The 19175-nt window shown below is 48.9% G+C and overlaps 1 protein-coding gene across 6 annotated transcripts in view; it reads left to right on the top strand.

Annotated features, from left to right (window-relative positions):
• NAV2 (neuron navigator 2) overlaps window positions 1-19175 on the top strand; it is a 397784-nt gene that overhangs the window by 232213 nt on the left and 146396 nt on the right. For all 6 annotated transcript variants that reach the window (XM_066364486.1, XM_066364494.1, XM_066364479.1 and 3 more), the window contains 3 exons: window positions 526-638; window positions 5385-5493; window positions 7325-7714. In XM_066364486.1, coding sequence (XP_066220583.1) covers window positions 526-638; window positions 5385-5493; window positions 7325-7714 — 612 coding nt within the window. The remainder of the gene's footprint in view (window positions 1-525; window positions 639-5384; window positions 5494-7324; window positions 7715-19175) is intronic.

Genomic DNA, 19175 nt, shown 5'->3' with positions numbered 1-19175 from the left:
CTGAATCAGAGACCCTGGAGGGCAAACACACCTGCTTGGCATGCAGTCCTGACTGGTTTCAGTCTTCTTTCCAGAGAAGCCATGCCAGGAGGACTGAGGCGGGGGTGGGGTGGGGTGGGGAACGGGGGCTCAATGGAGTCATCTTATGCTTGACTTGCTGGTGTGGCTGGTTACGTAGAAGTTGCTGTTTGGCGTAAGCTGAATGATCCAAACCACCCAGTACCCTCCAGCATTTTTCTGGCCAGACTTAGCGTCCTGACGGGGCATTCCCCAGTGAAGGATTGCAGACCCTCCGTTTGGGTGATGAATATTTCATCTTTTACAGTTCGGTGGCTCTCTCAGTTTCTAGGACATTGCTCCAGATGCACTAGTGAATTATTTATTTAGTGTCAGTCTGCTGGTCTGCTTCATCCTAAAGCGTCTTGCTGAAGGAGGTGATGGGAGATGCTGTGGAAAGACCACAGAGGTCCAGATGTGGCAGTTATTGCTCGTGACAACTGTCTGTGCTTTGGTTTGTGTCTGAAGGTCCCAGACAGACACCGAAGGGAATGTTACTGCCGAGTCCAGCTCAGCGGGGGTGAGCATGGAGCCCAGCCACTACTCCAAGAGTGGACAGCCTGCTCTGGAAGAATTCACTGGTGAGTAGGGAGCCCAGAAGGTCTGCATCTGTTGGTGGTGCGGCCTCCTGCGTAACCACCTGCTGGAAGGGCATGAACCCAGCATGATTTGAAGTTGGTTTACTATGGCATTGATTGATGAGCTAAACAAATTCGTTTTTTTTATTATTATTTTTCTTCTCTTTCTTTCCTATTCTCTCTCACATACAATCTCTTATCTCCTCTTCAGAACTGTAAATAAGTCTCTCACCTGTTGGCAAATTATCTTCTAAGATACATTCCGTTTTATTCACGTAGGGGTACTGGGCTGCCCTGACACTTAACTTTGAGTCACCTTGTTTACTCTTCTGATAAAGTCGCTTTCCAACAAGAGTTAGAGCTCAAAATGTTGACTTTTTTTTTCCTTCCTGTATGGAAGCACCAACTGAACATTGTTCTTAGCAGCTCCTAATAGTTGACAAAATTACAGCACGCTGCTTTGGCCAAAACCAAAAAAAATTAAAATAAATTGTATTTAACTATAGCCTATATCATAATGATTAAAGAGGCCTTATATAAAAACATAAGATCTGCAGTTGTCATATAGTGAATTCTACCGATACTTACCTATTAATGCTCTCCGGTCACGTTCTACACGAGAGGAGGAAGGTCAGCCTCTAAGATAGACTTCCTACTGCAGTGCATTCTGAGTTCCCACCATCTCTTATCTGTCCTCCATCCCCAGCTCTGTGCCCTGTGTTCCAGCCACTTCTGATTAGAAAAGTGAGTGGTCAGCCACACATTAGCAGTGGCCATGTGGTTGTTCCCCTATCCTACCACTTCCAGAGCTGCATTAGAAATTGAATCGGTGTTTAAGATTCATTTATTGACTCACTATCCAAGACCGTAACATTCGAATAGCCACATTACAGCTGTGGCATTGGTCTGCAGGCCATCTGATTGAATCTGACCCATCTCACCATTAGCGCTGAGTATTCATTTCAGAGGATCCGAGTGATTTGACTATTTCCTTTTGGTTCTGCTGACTGGGCACAGTGACGGGGCAGAGAGTTGTCAAGCCATTTGCGAGTGATCCGTCTTACCATGGTTCGGGGCCCCCACATTTGGGATTGATTTTGCTTCCTTTCCTCCAGGGTGTGTAGCCCCCTCGCAGCGGAGGGCATGGAGAGCGCAGGGAGAGGGCCGGGAGAAGGGTGTGGAGTTCAGCTGACGGCTCAGGTCTCCATACACATTCCAGATCGTGTTCGTATGCGCACACATCAAAGGAGCGAGGCCAGCGCTTCGGAGCCGGCGTGTATCAGATGTGTGTCCCGCGGAGTCGTGTGGATTCATGTCAGGCGTTGAGGCTCAGCAAAATGCACGTTTGGAAAGCAAAAGCAGCAGCCAGAGAACATTCCACATAACACTTACATTTCAGAGTGACAGATGGCAGCCTGTGATCTCTCCCTCGTTTTTCTTTCTCTCCCCCATGTCTCTTCTGCATCAAGACTGTAAAACCCACTAAGAGCTCAGAAGGCCTGAGATGTGCTGTCAGTTGCTTTGGGGAACAGAGCCTGTGCAGCCAATTGTGCCTAAGCAAGCGCTCTTCCGTGTGAAGGCAGATGGGGTTGGTGGCTAATGAAAATGGCTTCATCAAGGCGACGTGTCTTTACGGTCAAGCAGAACTCACACGTGTGACCGTATAGTGAATTATTTTATGGAAACATTGCATAGTGGCATGGGGTTGAATTTAACTTACCCGTAACTGATCCCTTGAAATGAAAATGAGTGTGTGTGTGTGTGTGTGGGGGGGTATATTCAGAAATGGACATTTATGAGGCTATTTGATCAATGGCTCAGTTCTTCTCCCTGATTATGCAAACAGGTCGATTTTTCCCACGGTGCTTTGTCATTTCCATTGCATTGCAGTCAAGACCTGCACGTTGGATTGTGGAGTGAGAAGGAACCCCGCACTCCTATTTGTTTATTGTGCAGCCTAGGACTCCCTTCTGTCATTCACTGATGCATCGTCTTTCAGTCTCTGCTGGGTATTTCTTGTGACAGGAAGATTGTTCCTCCATGAGGCAGTCTTTCCATATTTTGTGGCTTTACTGGGTAACAGGGTTCTTTATTCTCACATTTCTAATCCATTGATATAATCCAGCCTCCTGAAGCCCTCAGACACTTCCAGTCTTTTCCATGTAGCAGCTTGTCCCTTAAGCCTTCCTCTTCCAAGTAAAAAATCCTAGGTTCCCGCGACATTCTTTTATAACACCCTGACATCCTCGAAACTCAGCCCTCGCGGGTGAGAACGTGTGGTGTTCTCTCCATCACGGCCAGGGCTGTGAGGGAGGGCCGCCCAGGCAAGTGCGAGCGCCACGGGGAGACATGGAGCAGCTTGACCTCTGTGCTCTCTGATCACGAGCTGCCAGGACCATGCTCTGTCCGCTGGAGCATGGTGGCGCTTCTATTTTGCTCAGGCTGAGAGTTGGTGGGAGAAACTTACACTCAGGCCATCTTCCAAGGAGGCAGAATTGACAGTTCAGCATGTGCTCACCTAAGCAAGGCAGGTGGATTACTCGTGTGTGCTTCTCTGTTGATCTTGGAATCTGCTGTGGACAGGGCCCTGGAGGAAGCGAACATTCCTGATGGGGACCCCTGTCACCACCCAAGAGGGAACCCGGACAGTCAAACCCAGCAAGCCCTACTGTTGTGCCAGGCATATACATGTCAGCTCACTGACCCTCCTCCTCACCCTCTGAAAGGCAGGATTTTATGCCCATTTCGCAGACGTCATGCAGAGTGAGTAAGTGCTGCTGGTCAAGTGGCTAACCAGCAGCTGGGCCGCTATCCAGAGCTTTATCTGTCAGAATGCAGGTAGCCCATGCTCTTTATTCTACACCGGCCACTTGCCTTTTGGGCGATAAATATTTCTTGCGCATCTGTAGGTACGTGGGGGGTTACCAAACATAAAGGGGAGATGCCATCCCATGTCAAAGATCTGCATTTCTAAAGAAGGGTTAAGACAGGCAACTGTGTTGTTAATAGGGACATGGGTCAATGAAATCATTATTAGACTTTTGGTATGTGATTAAGCTAGCTAATGAAGGTAATTAGCTTCATAATAAATGTTCACTGCAGGGCCTAGAGCTGTCCAAAGGATCAGTACCTTTGTTGGCAGCCTGACATAAAGAGAGTATGGCCAAACTGGCAGCAAGGATATCTAATTATGGCTCAGTAGAGAGATGCGATTACATTTCTCCAGGCCGCTAGGGGGAGGCAAAGACATCCATCTCTGCTTCTATGTGAAAACACATACCTACAAGCATGTATTTTAAAGAATTGTGTGGGAAGTATAAGTTTGACCACTTCTCAGATAAGAGAAAAAATAAATGTCTTCCAAATTTCTCTTGGTTAAAAAAAGGGAGAAAATGGAAAACACTTGCATTTTCTAGGACAGAGAGTTTACAATAGAAAAATTTCCTCCGTAAGATCACATAGCGGTCATTTAATCCTTCCCCCTGCCTCCTGGTACCGCCATGCTGGGAGCAACCTAAAGAAGCTGTCATCTGTGTCAGGAGGAAGGTTAATTCTGTGACGTTTCTTAGCTGTCTATCATAGCCCTCCTAATGACAGTTGCCGGAAGTTCTACTTAATGTCTGATGTAGATCTCACTTGCTGCTGCTCGTGGGGGACTGTGTTCTGTATGGAGATTTCTGGCAAAAAATCTTGCTTCACACTTGAAAGAGTCATAGGATTTTGAAGGCCCTTGATTGTGGCTCTGCAGTCTTCCTAGCGCTCCTTGAAATAACAGGGAAAGGTGTTTGTCTCCTTTCACTGCTATTGTGGTCATTCTCCTGTTTCTTTTCCCCTTGTAAGCCCAAATAAAACAGAATAGCCAGAGAACCTGAAGCAAGGCTCCTTACTCTAAGAGCACATGGCTTTCTGTCTCATGGGTGGCCTACAGCTCCTTGGACATTAGTGCCAGATGGATCTCTGCTGCGCCATGTATCTTGTGGAAAACATTGCCCTTGCCTCCCAGAGCGGAGTCCTCAGTCCTCTTGCAGGCTCCCTGGGCTGCAGCTCCAGCGAGCATGAGTTGAGTGCTTGTAGTGGGTACTGCTCAGGGATTTCCAGCCCCTAAGCCACTTAGTCCCCACAGCTGTCCTTCAAGGTCAGGACCACTACTGTCCTCGCTTTAGGGTGGTGACATCTGAAGGATGGGGAGGACTTTTCCCACGATCACACAGCCAGTGAGCAGAAGAGCCAGGATTTGAGATGATGGAATAGACGGCAAACTCTCTCTGTAGAAATATTTGTGATTAATAAGTGCAGATCTTTTAGCCACTTCACGTTCCCTTTGTAACGTAGGGCCAGTAGACAGCAGTAGGTATCCCCGATGGATGAGAAAACAAAATGCCTCACCTGCTTTTGCTCGGGCAGAAAATGATTCCTGGGAATCAGACCTGACATGTGAGTGTCTTTATTGCAATCAGTGTGACAGTGTATTTATGTCTCAGGTGAGGTTCTCTGCTTCTCCCACAAGCTAGATTTCACTTATTTCAGGAGGGACCTAGAGGAAGAAAACAGACTTTTCTCCTTGGGTTTAACACTTTCCTTTGGGCATGCATATATTCATTCATTTATTCATTCATTCATTCTCAAATCCTTCTTGAGCACCCATGGTGAGCCAGGTACTGAGCATGGAACATGGTTACATCCTGGGCACATGCTCCCATGAAGTTCACCATCTACCTGACAAAATAACCTCAACCCTCGTCTTCCCAGGGGAAGACCCCGAGGCTCGGCGGCTGCGGACAGTGAAGAACATTGCTGACCTGCGGCAGAATTTGGAGGAGACTATGTCCAGTTTACGGGGAACTCAGGTTACACACAGGTATCTGAAGCGTGGATTACTTTACTGAATGGGCTAGTGACTTCATTTTCACACGGCTTCCCCTGTGTGTGTTCATGTCACTAGCAAAGCGATTGGGTTACTAATGGAATACATAACCTTATTGCCCGGCATGCTGGGCCTGACAGAGGGTGCCGTGCAGTGTGCAGGAGAGAAGTGTAAGTAGCAAGAATGAGTCCAGACACATTCCTCCCCACAGCAGGAGGTTGCTAAATCTGTTCAGCAGAGCGGATACTTTCAACCAGCTCCATTTAAATTTCATTTTACGTGCATTCTCCAAAACTAGACTGTACTTTTGAAACGAGCAGGTGAACTGTATTTGACCTGTGTGATAAAGTGAATAACTTGAATTCCTACCTGGTCTTCTGATACACAACACTCTGCAATGTTGTTCGTCATGCACGTCTATAAAACATGTAAGGAACTATTTATACGAACTTACGGTCGTGTTTGAACAGTGATTGATTGGATGAAATCTGGCACTACCTTGGAAACAACGATCAGGTTGTTTTCATTGCTGAGCGAGAAGTTGAAAAGGATGCAAGCCCAGGACATACATCATGATGTTGGCAGAATCAAGACTTACGGTCCGGGCTAGGCTCTGGTAATCTAGGCCAAGTCCTAGGCACCCCCTCATCTCCCAGAGATCTCCTTTGCTTCTCCAATGTCAATCTCTTCGGTAAATGAATGCGGCGGGGAGATTGCAGGGCTTCCCCTCAGCTTGCGGTTTTGGCAGGTGGGCCTTCAGCACCATGGGTCCCATCTTAGATAAGAGGAGGAAGGTGAGGCTCTGGCAGGATCAGAGGGAAACAGAAACAGGTGCGGCACCAAACCACTCGTTCCTTCAGAAGGAGAGGGAGTATGCCTGTGGTGTGGGGCCCCTTCAACCTCCAGCTCTCTGATGGCATCGAGCCAGACGGAAGACCCTGGGACTCTGCGATTGGGTGTGAGACGTCCCTGTTTCCACCACAGTCACTAAAATGGACTGGCTGGGTTACAGCAGTATGGTGGCTTTCTTGGCTTGGGCTAGGATGGCAGTGATGACAGGAGGGACAGCTTGGATGGTTTCCCACCGTCTCTGCCCGGTTAGAGACCTCAGTGTCACTCCGAGGAGGCGCGCTGATTGTCTTGACTGTGTCAGGGCCGGAGAGACAGCAAGAGTCTCCTGATGGCCAGGGGCCAGCTCAGTCTCCTACAGATGGAGACCCAATAATTTGATCTCAAGCCAAGACATTTACTATTCTTTTCCAGCCTTTTGGCCCAAAGTTTTAGTTGTCATTTCAGACCAAATGTGGGAGAAGCAAAAGTGTGGGGGAAATGGTCTTTGGAGGGTTAAAAAATCAAGGCTCTGCCCACCTGCTCAGTCAGGAGGGAACTAAGGAAATTGGAGAGGCTATTAGGAACGCCACAGTGGACAGGTGCATCCTCCTTTAGAAAAGGAGAGCGGTGGTGAGCATCCCAAACAGATGGGTAGGTGAATACCTTTATACCCAGTGTTACTAGTTCAGCACCTTCTATTTCCTTTCCTGGGTTAGAAAGAAGATTATAGCAGTTAAGATACTTTAGTCACTGTAACAGTAGTGAGCACCTTATACCGTGTTTGAATGGGAAAAGTCTTTAGTGGACTTTCCAGAATGTTCTGTGGGTATGTATCCTACTCTGCAGTTTTAACAGAGGGAGGTAGGTTGGTGCCTGTTGTTTGATCCCATTTTATATATGGAAATAGTTCATAATTTTTAAAAACTTAACGTATAAAGTGCAACGAATCCTAGGCCCATTAGGGTCTAACCCGAGGTGGCTTTTCTGTTTTTAGCACATTAGAAACCACATTTGACACCAACGTCACCACAGAGATCAGCGGACGCAGTATCCTCAGCCTGACAAGCAGGCCCACTCCTCTGTCCTGGAGACTCGGCCAGTCCAGCCCCCGGCTCCAAGCAGGAGACGCCCCCTCGATGGGCAACGGGTACCCGCCGCGAGCCAACGCCAGCCGGTTCATCAACGCCGAGTCGGGCCGCTATGTGTACTCCGCCCCTCTGCGGAGGCAGCTGGCCTCCAGGGGCAGCAGCGTCTGCCACGTGGACGTCTCGGACAAGGCGGGCGAGGAGGTGGACCTGGAAGGCATCAGCATGGACGCCCCCGGCTACATGAGCGACGGGGACGTCCTGAGCAAGAACATCCGGACGGATGACATCACAAGCGGGTGAGTCCTGAGGGTTTCTCTTGTCACGGAGCAAGAGGAGGCGTGGCACCTGTGTGTTTGTTATCGGCAGGGGTTTATTTAATTTCTCTGGAGCAGATCAAACTGCCTGCTTCACGTTCTGCTGTGTGGTGTGGAGGGGAACCTTCGGGGCAGAGGCACAAAGCCCGGGCTGCTGGCCCAGTTTGGAGTTACTCTCTGAGCGGTCCTAGCTCGGCTCCGCCTGCAGCCACGGGGACGCTTGATGACGAACCGTATCGTGTCAGTTCTTTAACCCAGACCTGGCACTTAGGCTGCAATGCAGCCTCCTCAGCACAGCCCGCCTGGTCCTGCAGGATCTGGCTCTTCCCTGACTTCAGACCTCACGGCTCTCCACCTCTGCACCCCGTGCGTCCCCTGCTGGAACTGTTCCTGCCATTCCTCAGCCTCATCGAGCTCTTTCCTGTCTGGTGGCATTTGCACCATCTGCACACCTGCCTGGATTCTGTTCCCCAGGTCTTTGTGTGGCCAGTTCCTTCTTGCTGCTCAGCTGCCACCTCTTTGGAGGGGCCCGCCTTGACCATTCACCTTGAAACAGTTTATGTGGCCGTGCCCCACACCCTGTCCTCTCCGTCACCCAGCTCCTTTGAAAACCTATCGGCATTTGAAATTATCCTGATTATTTGTTTGTGTTTTATGGTCTCCCTATCCCCTCATGCTTGCAATAATAGGCCTTATAAAGCAAGGACATTGACGTGTTCACTGCTGAATCCTCAGTGCGTCGTACGTACAGGAGCTTATAAATATCGCTGGATGCGTGGAACAAACCCCGCCTCCTGGTGATGAGATGCTGTCTGAGCCGTGCTATGACCATGTGTAGTCCGAGGCTTTCCTCCTGTTTCTAGCTCTCCTTCCAATCACTGTGCAAGCCGAAGGTGTGTCTCTCGATTCCACTCGCCCGAGACTTCATCTGTTGACCTGACTTGAGCAGAAGTTTTCCAAGATCTTTCCCTCCTCCAGCAGTCCAGCAGTCAAAATTATAGAGCAGTGGTCCCCAACCTCCGGGCCACAGATTGGTACCCGTCCGTGGGCCATTTGGTACCAGTCCGCAGAGAAAGAATAAATAACTTACATTATTTCCGTTTTATTTATATGTAAGTCTGAACGATGTTTTATTTTTTAAAAATGACCAGATTCCCTCTGTTACATCCGTCTAAGACTCACTCTTGACGCTTATCTCGGTCACGTGATTGATACATTTATCCGTCCCACCCTAAAGGCCGGTCCGTGAAAATATTTTCTGACATTAAACCGGCCCGTGGCCCGAACAAGGTTGGGGACCACTGTTACAGAGGATAAAAATCAGGCATAAAACTCATGCCGGTCATTTCCATGAGCAGTAATCAAACACCCATGAGTGAGTCACTGTTTTCATCATTGAATAATAAACGAATTCTCCCACCACGTACCAAGCCCTGTGCTAGGTGCTTTATATCTATATTACCTTGTTCTATACTCACAGCAATCCTTTGACATAGGTGGTTTCATAATCCCCATTTTATGGACGAGTAAACTCGGGCTCAGGAAGGTCGAACAGCTTGCCAAGGCCCTGCAGCAGTGAAGGGCAGAGCCCCTGGTAGCGCACCGTCTTGTCCCGGGTGCTATCTCTGCACTGACCTAGCACAGCTACTGCAGTTTATTCTGCTTCTGTTTCGTTCTACCTGTGCGACTAGACATGCTCTTTGGCTTTAATTAGACATAGAGGTGCTTTGGCTTTCTGCCTCTTATTTTTAGAACCATCCGGTCGTGAAAACTTGGAAGACAGGAGCTGCCGAACCCTTACAGTGTAACAAACTCCTGCCGTCCAGCATGGCTGGGAAAGCTAATGGACTGATATATGATCTGGTTAACTTAGAGCAGGGGTCCCCAAACTTTTTACACAGAGGGCCAGTTCACTGTCCCTCAGACCGTTGGAGGGCCGGACTTTAAAAAAAAAACTATGAACAAATCCCTATGCACACTGCACATATCTTATTTTAAAGTAAAAAAACAAAACAGGAACAAATACAATATTTAAAATAAAGAACAAGTAAATTTAAATCAACAAACTGACCAGTATTTCAGTAGGAACTATGCTCCTCTCACTGACCACCAATGAAAGAGGTGCCCCTTCTGGAAGTGTGGCGGGGGCCAGATAAATGGCCTCAGGGGGCCGCATGTGGCCCACGGGCCGTAGTTTGGGGACCCCTGACTTAGAGCATCAGTTGTGTTTCTAGTGTTTCGCAAACACAAAAACAATAACGTCCGCCTGTTAACTACAATTAAGTTGCATGTAATTTAATCCTTTTATTATTAATTAGGAGACTTTTGGTAACCAGCATGGCCTTAAGGTTCTCATTATCAAGTTTAATATACTACCAAGAAATTTGCGGGTTACTTTGAGACTTTTGTAACCTGTAATTGAGTTTATTTTGTTGTTGGATCTGTCTGTCCTTCCGTCTTCAATAGATGGTCAGCGTTGACTTTGCTGTAGTATTCACAGTTTCCACAAGGTGGAGACAAGGAAACACGCAAAACTGGACCTCAGTGACGTCCCAGTGAGACTAGCTTCCTTGGCTGTTCAAACCAGAGCCGTTACCCCTGCTAGAAAGCACAGATGTTTACATTTCAGTTCCTTGCTTTGGGAAGTTTACATTTTTGAGCAAGTGCGATAGCTCTCAGAGCAAGTGTAGATAAAAGTGCAGACATGTAAGCAAATCACCCAATTATTGAAACTAGAGAAGTCTGGTCTGGTTTTTCTTCTCCCATTCCTTTAATGTAAAAATTTACCTTCCAAAGGAAGAGAGATGGCCCAGATGGCATCTAATGCTCCTTCTGGTCATAACATTTTAGAGCGCTGGTTAAGCCTGACTTCACCCTGTAGAGAGGCATGCGGAATTGTAGCTTTGAAGCTAAGTGATCAGTTTGCCCTTACATGCTGAGTCCAGGCCCGGTCATTTCATGGCCTTGGTACTCATTTCTTTTTCCTTTTATAAACACAACAGAGTTGTAGATGTTGAAGGACCAGTCATTTAGTCTCTGCTCAGAATCTGCTAAATGAGTCCTGTTACTGAGGCAATTGGTGCAATGGAGAGAAAACAGACTGAGCTCTCAGGCAGATGGAGCGTGAACCCTCCTGTGCTGCTGGTGAGCTCTGGGATATCAGGCGCATCACCTCGCTTCCCTAAGCCTTGCCGCCCCGTGAATATGGTTCTTACCCTTCTACAGTGAGATTGCTCTTTGAGGTTGTATCTGATAACGACACCAAGTCTCAGACGGGGTCTTGGTATCTTATCAACCTCAAACATTCCGGCACTTGGAAAACAATGAGACGATTAAAGTTTTCATCCAGATGTTTGTTTGGCTTTAGTGGGAAAAGCCTTGATGTATGAGTAATGTATGACTCTGTAAGGCGGCTCTTTGAGGAAAGTTCTCGTAAAAGTTTACAGCAAGTTTATTTAGAGAGCTGGTATGGATGTAAATTCTAGTTTCTGAAAACCTGTGACATCTGTTATTAAAACGACACCGCACCTCCGCTTGGTGCAGCAGCTACTTTTTGATGCCTGTAGTTGACTGTCTTTGCTGGACAGTATTCACCATGTGCATCATTGGGTTCTCACGAAGGTGGGGCTGCAGCCACATGACTAACAACCTAGTGCCGAATGCCTTTAGTCGTGTGTGTGTGTGTGTGTGTGTGTGTGTGTGTGTGTGTGTGTAAATTAACACTTAGTATGGGCCAGGCAGGTCTAAGTATATACTTTGCAAGTTGTCACCTGACCTCACCACTTCCTTTTATTAGATTGGTAAATGGAGCTTTGGCTGTAGTTAGTGGGAAAGGATTTAAAATAACAGATAAAGATGTCTCTTACTAAGTTTTATTCTGTGAAGTCAATCCATCTACTCATCTTCTAAAAATTCAGAGTGCCATATGGTATGGAATATAGGGACAGACATGGTGTCCATGTATTTGGAAAGATGATGGTTTTTCTTTTCAAAGGAGGCACTGAGTTATAACCTTCTAAAGCAGGGGTCCCCAAATTACCGCCTGCGGGCCGCATGCGCCCCCCCCCCAGGCCATTTATCCGCCCCCGCTGCACTTCTAGAAAGGGCACCTCTTTCATTGGTGGTCAGTGAGAGGAGCATAGTTCCCATTGAAATACTGGTCAGTTTGTTGATTTAAATTTACTTGTTCTTTATTTTAAATATTGTATTTGTTCCCGTTTTGTTTTTTTACTTTAAAATAAGATATGTGCAGTGTACGTAGGGATTTGTTCATAGTTTTTTTATAGTCCGGCCCTCCAATAGTCTGAGGGACAGTGAACTGGCCCCCTGTGTAAAAAGTTTGGGGACCCCTGTTCTAAAGCATGAGTACATATTCCTTCCTGGGAGGGAGGTGATAACCATTTAATTGAACATCAGAAATTTTCCCAAGAAACCTTAGATGGCTTCCCATTATCTATGGGGACAGATCTCAACTTCTTTTTTTTTTTCCTGAAGCTGGAAACGGGGAGAGACAGTCAGACAGACTCCCGCATGCGCCCGACCGGGATCCACCCGGCACGCCCACCAGGGGCGAAGCTCTGCCCACCAGGGGGCGATGCTCTGCCCCTCCGGGGGGTCGCTCTGCCGTGACCAGAGCCACTCTAGCGCCTGGGGCAGAGGCCAAGGAGCCATCCCCAGCGCCCGGGCCATCTTTGTTCCAATGGAGCCTTGGCTGCGGGAGGGGAAGAGAGAGACAGAGAGGAAGGAGGGGGTGGGGGTGGAGAAGCAAATGGGCTCTTCTCCTATGTGCCCTGGCCGGGAATCGAACCCGGGTCCCCCGCACGCCAGGCCGACGCTCTACCGCTGAGCCAACCGGCCAGGGCCTCAACTTCTTAACTGAACGTAGGAGGCTCTTTATGATCCTTCCTTCAGCAGTCCCGTCTTCCTGAGCCCGGGCCACATTCCTCCTCGCACAGCCCACACTAGCCCCTGTGTTAGCTACCTACCATTCATTAAAAAGGCTGTTTTCTGCATTGGCAAAGCTCTATGCTGTAGGACATGCCATTTTCTTCCTGGAATTCCTTTCCCATCAAGCCCATCTGAGTGATCCTAAAGTAAACATCACCTCGCTGATGCCCTGCTGGACTTCCCCAGTCAGAGTTAGCGCTGTCTCATGTGTTCCTGGTGGCTTTAGTTTATAGCCAGCCTTGTGCGTGAGGCTTTTCCTTTGCATGGGAAACTGTTTGAAAAGGTCTGGATGGTGTTGAGGAAAGAGTATTGTCTTAAGAAGCAAGCAGATTTGAGATTTGGCCCTGGCTCTGCCAAGTGAACTGGAGCAAGTTCTTAACCTCTGGGAATTAGAGATAGCACTTGAAAGGTACCCAGCAGAGCCTGGGATACTCAAGAAGTGTACACAGTGTGTGTGTGTGTGTGTGTGTGTGTGTGTGTGTGTGTGTGTGTGTGTCCTACTCAAGCCTTAGAGCTCCTAGAAGGCAGACAGTGCCCATTATTTTCCTAAACTCATAGACTAGTACAAATAAGTGTTTAATAGACATTTTATGAATGGTCTTGTCTGCAGACCTATCCTCACAGGACCTTGGGCTTCTGTAACTTGCCACCAACAGCTGTGAAACTCAATGATTCTATTTTCAGAAGAACACTTTGGAAAAAATCAGCTTCACCTCTGGTGTCTTTTTGGTGCAATGCATAGCTCCATCTAGTGGCCAATGTAGGACATGATGCTGTGGTTTTGATTGCTTTTAACTCTTTAAGAGTCAGTATATTGGTTTAAGACTGAGGGCCAAGGAAGTGGACATTGTTATAGTTGGCTTGTCTTTTTTTTTCTTTTTTTGAAAGAGACAGAGAGAAAGTCAGAGAGAGGGACAGACAGACAGGAAGGCAGAGAGATAAGAAGCATCAGCTCTTTGTTGTAGCATCTTAGTTGTTCACTGATTGCTTTCTCGTACATGCATTGACCTGAGGGACTAATAGCAGAGCAAGTAACCCCTTGTTTAAGCCAGCGACCTTGGGCTTCAAGCCATCGACCTTTGGGCTCAAGCCAGTGACCATGGGGTCATGTCTATGATCCCACGCTCAAGCCAGCGACCCCGAGCTCAAACTGGTGACCTTGGGGTTTTGAACCTGGGTCCTCTGGGTCCTAGTCCAACGCTCTATCTACATAATAGCCCTGGGAGCACTATATCAGGATTATACATATCTGGGTATGTCTGTATAAAATCAAACCAGGTGCCCATACAAAATATTTAGACTGTTCCAGGGCATTGAGTATGAGGAAGAGAGCCCTTACCTGTTACAAGTCCTTAAAGGTTAAAGTCAAATCACTAACAAATGCTTATATGCCTTCATTGGCTGGCCTAGTGCCTGCCTGCCCCACAGTCAATAATTAATAAAGAGTTGTTGAATGAATTCCACAACTGACCTTCAGCAGACCAGTCACCTGTCTTTGAATGAATATGTGCCTAAGATTGAAACCCGTTGAACTTGAGGGCCCAGCCATACAGACTTCTCCTTGGCCCCATTCTTTTTTTTTTTTTTTTAATTTTAGAGGAAGGGAAAGAGAGAGAGACAGAAATATCAATCTATATGTGCCATGACTGGGGATCAAACCCACAACCTTCATGTTTCAGGATGATGCTCTAACCAACCAAGCTACCTGGCCAGGGTGGCCCTGTCTTATACTATCCGATTACTCTAGACCAGTAGACCAGTGGTAGTCAACCTGGTCCCTACCGCCCACTAGGGGGCGTTCCAGCTTTCATGGTGGGGGGTAGCGGAGCAACCAAAGTATAAATAAAAAGATAGATTTAACTATAGTAAGTTGTTTTATAAAGATTTATTCTGCCAAACTTAGCGAAAATCCGACATAAAATACTTGGTAAGTAATTATTAGTATGTGCTTTAACTTGCTGTAACTCTGCTTTATAAGTTTTATAAAGTAAAGTTACTTCCCTACTTTACAAATCACCATTACTGTGGAACCGGTGGGTGGTTAGAAAATTTTACTACTAACAGAGATACAAAAGGGTGGGTGGTAGGTATAAAAAGGTTGACTACCCCTGCTCTAGGACTTTGACCACCTTTGTCCAGTGAGCTGGGCATTGACCACACAGGAACAAAGACACAGCTCAGAGTACTGGACCATGTGCACGGGTGTCAGGGGGATGGAAGTGCCTCTGTTCCTCTTCCTCCATTGATCACCGTGGAACAGAGGTGGGGGGTGTTTGTCACCTAGTCAGCGTAGAACACAGCAGGAGACATTGATGGCTTGAAAGGTGTCCTTACCTGGCAGATGTTTCCCATGCTTTTCTCCGGCCAGACCTGACGTGACCTTGACAGGCTGTTGTTCCTGGCAAACTGATAGGAAGGAGAGGAAGCCACAAACTCCTTACAGCCAAAATGCACCCCGGAGCCAAAACAAACGATTTTAGGCAAGGCCGTCCTGAAAGGCACTGGGTCATGGCCGCTTCCAGCAGGGTGTGGCAGGCAGCCCTGGGATTTGACATGGATGGGCTCTTGTTTCTCTGGGTTGATCCCCCTGCAGTGATCTTGGCCTGTGTAGCTCTTGGAAGGCTTGAAAATTCCAAGTTGCCAATCAGCCAGCCACTGGTGGGGTTGAGTGGGGTTAGAAAGGTTTAGCTCTCATGGAAAGGTAAAGGCCCGACTCTGTAGACAGATCTGTGGGGCCTCGGGCAAGTTACTTGCCCCTAACGCAGTGCCATCCTCTTTTTTTTTTTTTTACAGGGACAAAGGGAGAGTGAGAGAGAGGGATAGATAGGGACAGACAGGAACGGAGAGAGATGAGAAGCATCAATTATCAGTTTTTCGTTGCAACACCTTAGTTGTTCATTGCTTTCTCATATGTGCCTTGACTGCGGGCCTTCAGCAGACCGAGTAACCCCTTGCTCAAGCCAGCAACCTTGGGTCCAAGCTGGTGAGCTTTTTGCTCAAGCCAGATGAGCCCGCGCTCAAGCTGGTGACCTCGGGGAGTGCCATCTTCTTAAAACTTCCTGTCTGATATTTTCCTTGGTGTCCAGTATCCTAGGCAAATATGGAGACTCCTGTTTGGGTAAGCGGCTCGGTGGGTGGAGTAAGCAAGCCCAGAGAGTCAGGCAGGGGCAGGGTTCATCTACCCGAGGGCTGCACAGCAAGCGACAGCTCCCCCGCATGGTTGTGATGTCAGCTGACATGGCCGGTTTGGCTGAATGATGACACTGGCCACTGACATCAGTTGTCTCTAATGGCTGGGGAGGCATCAGTTGTATGCTTCTTCCATCACAGTGGGCCCACTTGATTTACGGCAGAGTGTGGGAAATCTAACAGCCCATACCAGCTGCTGAGGAGGCACTTCTGTCGGAGGAGAAAGAGCAGTTGAGTGAACCACATGCTGAAAGCAGGGAGCTTGTCCAGCGTCCCTAAGCCTCCCCTCGCCACTGCTGGTGACCATGGGTTTACCAGGCGGAGACCAGGATTAAAAAATGATTTATTGGCCAACAGCCCGTCCCGTGGAGAAATGAAGAATGATCCCACTTTGACAGGGACAGCCTGGACCACCACTCATAACGGATAGCCTCATGGTTTATGGGAAAGAGAGAGAGAAAAAAAAAATGGGTGTCTCATCTCAAGAAACAGGGCTTACGCCTCGACTTGAATTTCTGAGCTTGCTTTGAGATCTGAATCCTGTGGGGAAGGAGAAAGAGCAGAGAGGAAGTGTGGGTGCTTGGGGAGGAGGAAGGCGCACCGCAGCCCTCTGCGTGGTCCCTGCGGGGGCTGCTCCCCGCCTGCCCTCCCGTCCTTGGCAGCATCCTCCTGGTCCCGAAGCTTTCCAAAGCACGGGCTCTCCTGGAGTTGGAAACTGGCAGCCACTCCTTTGGCCTGCCTTCTGAGGAGGCTGCAGGCAAAAGGCAGTAAAATTCCATTTAAAAGTGTTTATTGAGTTTGTCATGTCCTAGAGACTGGGCCAAAGGCACGGACGCCAAGGGAAGTGAACAAGACCCAGTCCCCAAGACCCTCCTTCCATGGCCGGGAGCTCACGGAGCGGGGAAGTGTGTAGGTCAGTCTAGGAGTGGTGAGCTGCAGAGACCAGTGGGGGCGGGGGGCAGGGTGTGTGTGAAGCAGTGCATTCTGTAGGGACAAGGATGGAACTAAAGAGCCTGCCCTGAGGTGGGGGCGGTGGGAAGAGGGTGGCTCTGGGGTTCAGCCTGGCTTTGCGGCTTGTGCCACCACTCTTAGCTGTGTGTGCTGGAGCAAGCTATTGAATTTTCCTGTGCCCCATCCCAGGTTCTTGTGGGGTTCCCATGAGCGTGTCCCTGGGTGGAATACTAGGCAGGTGTCACTACCCTAAGGTCTACCAGCAGCATCTTCAGGACATGTGAGCTGGGCCGTCAAAGATAAACAAGTGGCCAGGCTGACCAAGGTCAAGAATCAGGGCATGTGGACATAGGCGTGGGCCATATTTTTATAGGACTGGTGCCTGGGGTGGATTGTCAGTTCAAGACAGGAGTGGGATGGCTCAGGTCAGAGCTGTTCGGCTCCAGGGAGAGGTGGCATGGCTCAGTGGGAGGCCGCGGCCCTGGGAACAGACTCGCAGGGGGATTAGAGAGACTTTCCACATTAAACTCAGCCTGACATGGGGCCCAGTGTGACAAGAAGCATGAAGGTGTCAGAAAGACGAGGACAACTCCCAGGTCCCAGCCCATGCTGAGACTGGCCGGGAAATAGTTGACCTTTGTCCTCAGCACCGTCCATCTGTTTCCGGTATTCCCTCTTGCCTCTTGACTCCCACCCAGTCCCTCTGACTGTCTCAGGCCTTAGGAACCAGGCCAGCCCAGCCCCAGGCGGGGCTGGGTGAATGTTTCAGCAGAGGACACTGCAGCCTATGGGATGTAATTCTGGGGCTTTAGGAAAACTCAGTCCTACAGCCCTTCCAAGATTCACCCTGGAGAAGCGTGAGACCCCGTGGGGAAGAGTGTCCTGTGTGTCAGCACTTAATTCTAACCTGAGGCAGGTGGTAATAAATGTTAGCAGTGAAAGGCAGGATGGGGGTGGGGCTCGAGGGTGGGGGTGTGATCTGAGACTACAGCCAGCTCCGTGGGGGCCTTTCCTGTTCTCACTTTATCCTGGTAGGAAGCCAGCTCTTTTCATCTGCAAATGAGAATAATGATGCCTGGAGTTGCTGTCAGTAAGGTAAGGCATGCAAGGTGCTGGGACAGTGCCTGGGGCATCGTAGGCTCTTCCAGGTCACACTCATAATAGTGATGCTGCTGCCAAGACTAAATGGGGTATGATGTGTGTGGAACACCTCGCGCCTGGTGCAGGGTAAGAGCCCTCAGGATATTCCATTCTCTTCCACCCTTACTCATCGCCAAACCTCAGCGCAACATCTCCTTCCAGTGGGGGGGGGGGGGGGGGGGAGGTGAGACCAGGACTGACTTTCAGAGGCAGCTGTGACTACCCCGGAACGCTGCCGCCAGCACCCTGCCTTGACGGATCAGGCTGAGCAAGGCACTCCTTCCTTCCCTCCGCACTGTCTGGACGGACGGCCTGCCGTCTGGTCGCAATAGACATCCTGCCCTTCACAGGGCTCTGCATCGGTAAGCGACCACATCAGCAGAGCACCTGGGCTTTGCTCAGGTTGGCCCCAGGTGTTGAACGAGGGAAGTTCCACCTTGGGTTCATTAATCAGCGCTATAAAGACTGTCTTTTAGTTAGTTCAGGTTGACAGTATTTAATAAGCATCGATTGTCCCAGGCTTTGTGCTCTGGGCTAGGCCCGAAGAGGTTCGTTCTTAGGGCTGCGCCGTTTGCTACTCTTTATTTTGGGGGCTCGCTCTTGGTTTTTCCAGGTTCTCCGAAGGGGGAACTTGGGGCCCGTGAGCTGACCTTTATTGAGAGGTACTTACCTGTACAGGAGAAACCTAGTCCAACCCCCTAGCTCTCGACGGATGACGGGACGTGTCGCAGTCCTTCTGTAAGCGGAGTGTTCTACATGACCCCACCCTCTGGCTCAATAGCCTTTTCAGGAAGAGGAAAACCCAGGAGGGTAATTGTGACTTAACTGATTTAAGTCCCGGGAAGGGATGACAAGGATGGCTTGGCATTCTGTCGTTTCTCTCTGTGCACTGGAATTTCAGTGACGTTGGCGCCTGGTCGCTTCGCTGCACGTCGGTTGGGTATTCTGCCCTGGGTCCCTCGGGACCACCCTCTCTGCCGCCATGTCCTGGTCTGAGTCCGCAGGCTCCTCTTTCTCTGCTCAGTGCTTTGCAAAAGTACCTGGGTGGAGAGACCTGAGGTGTCACAGATAGACACTGAGGTCCCGTGTGTCCTGTTAAGCTTTTGAATAGTTTTGTTAAATTTTTGTATAGCTCCCTCTAGAAAACCTAGCCCATAAGTATGTGTGTGATGTATATATCTTTATACTTTTTTAAGCATATAGATCAGGCGTCCCC

This window comes from Saccopteryx leptura, chromosome 1 (genome assembly GCF_036850995.1).
Source record: "Saccopteryx leptura isolate mSacLep1 chromosome 1, mSacLep1_pri_phased_curated, whole genome shotgun sequence".
Classification (NCBI taxonomy): Eukaryota; Metazoa; Chordata; class Mammalia; order Chiroptera; family Emballonuridae; genus Saccopteryx; species Saccopteryx leptura.
This window is presented reverse-complemented; position numbering and strand designations above follow the sequence as displayed.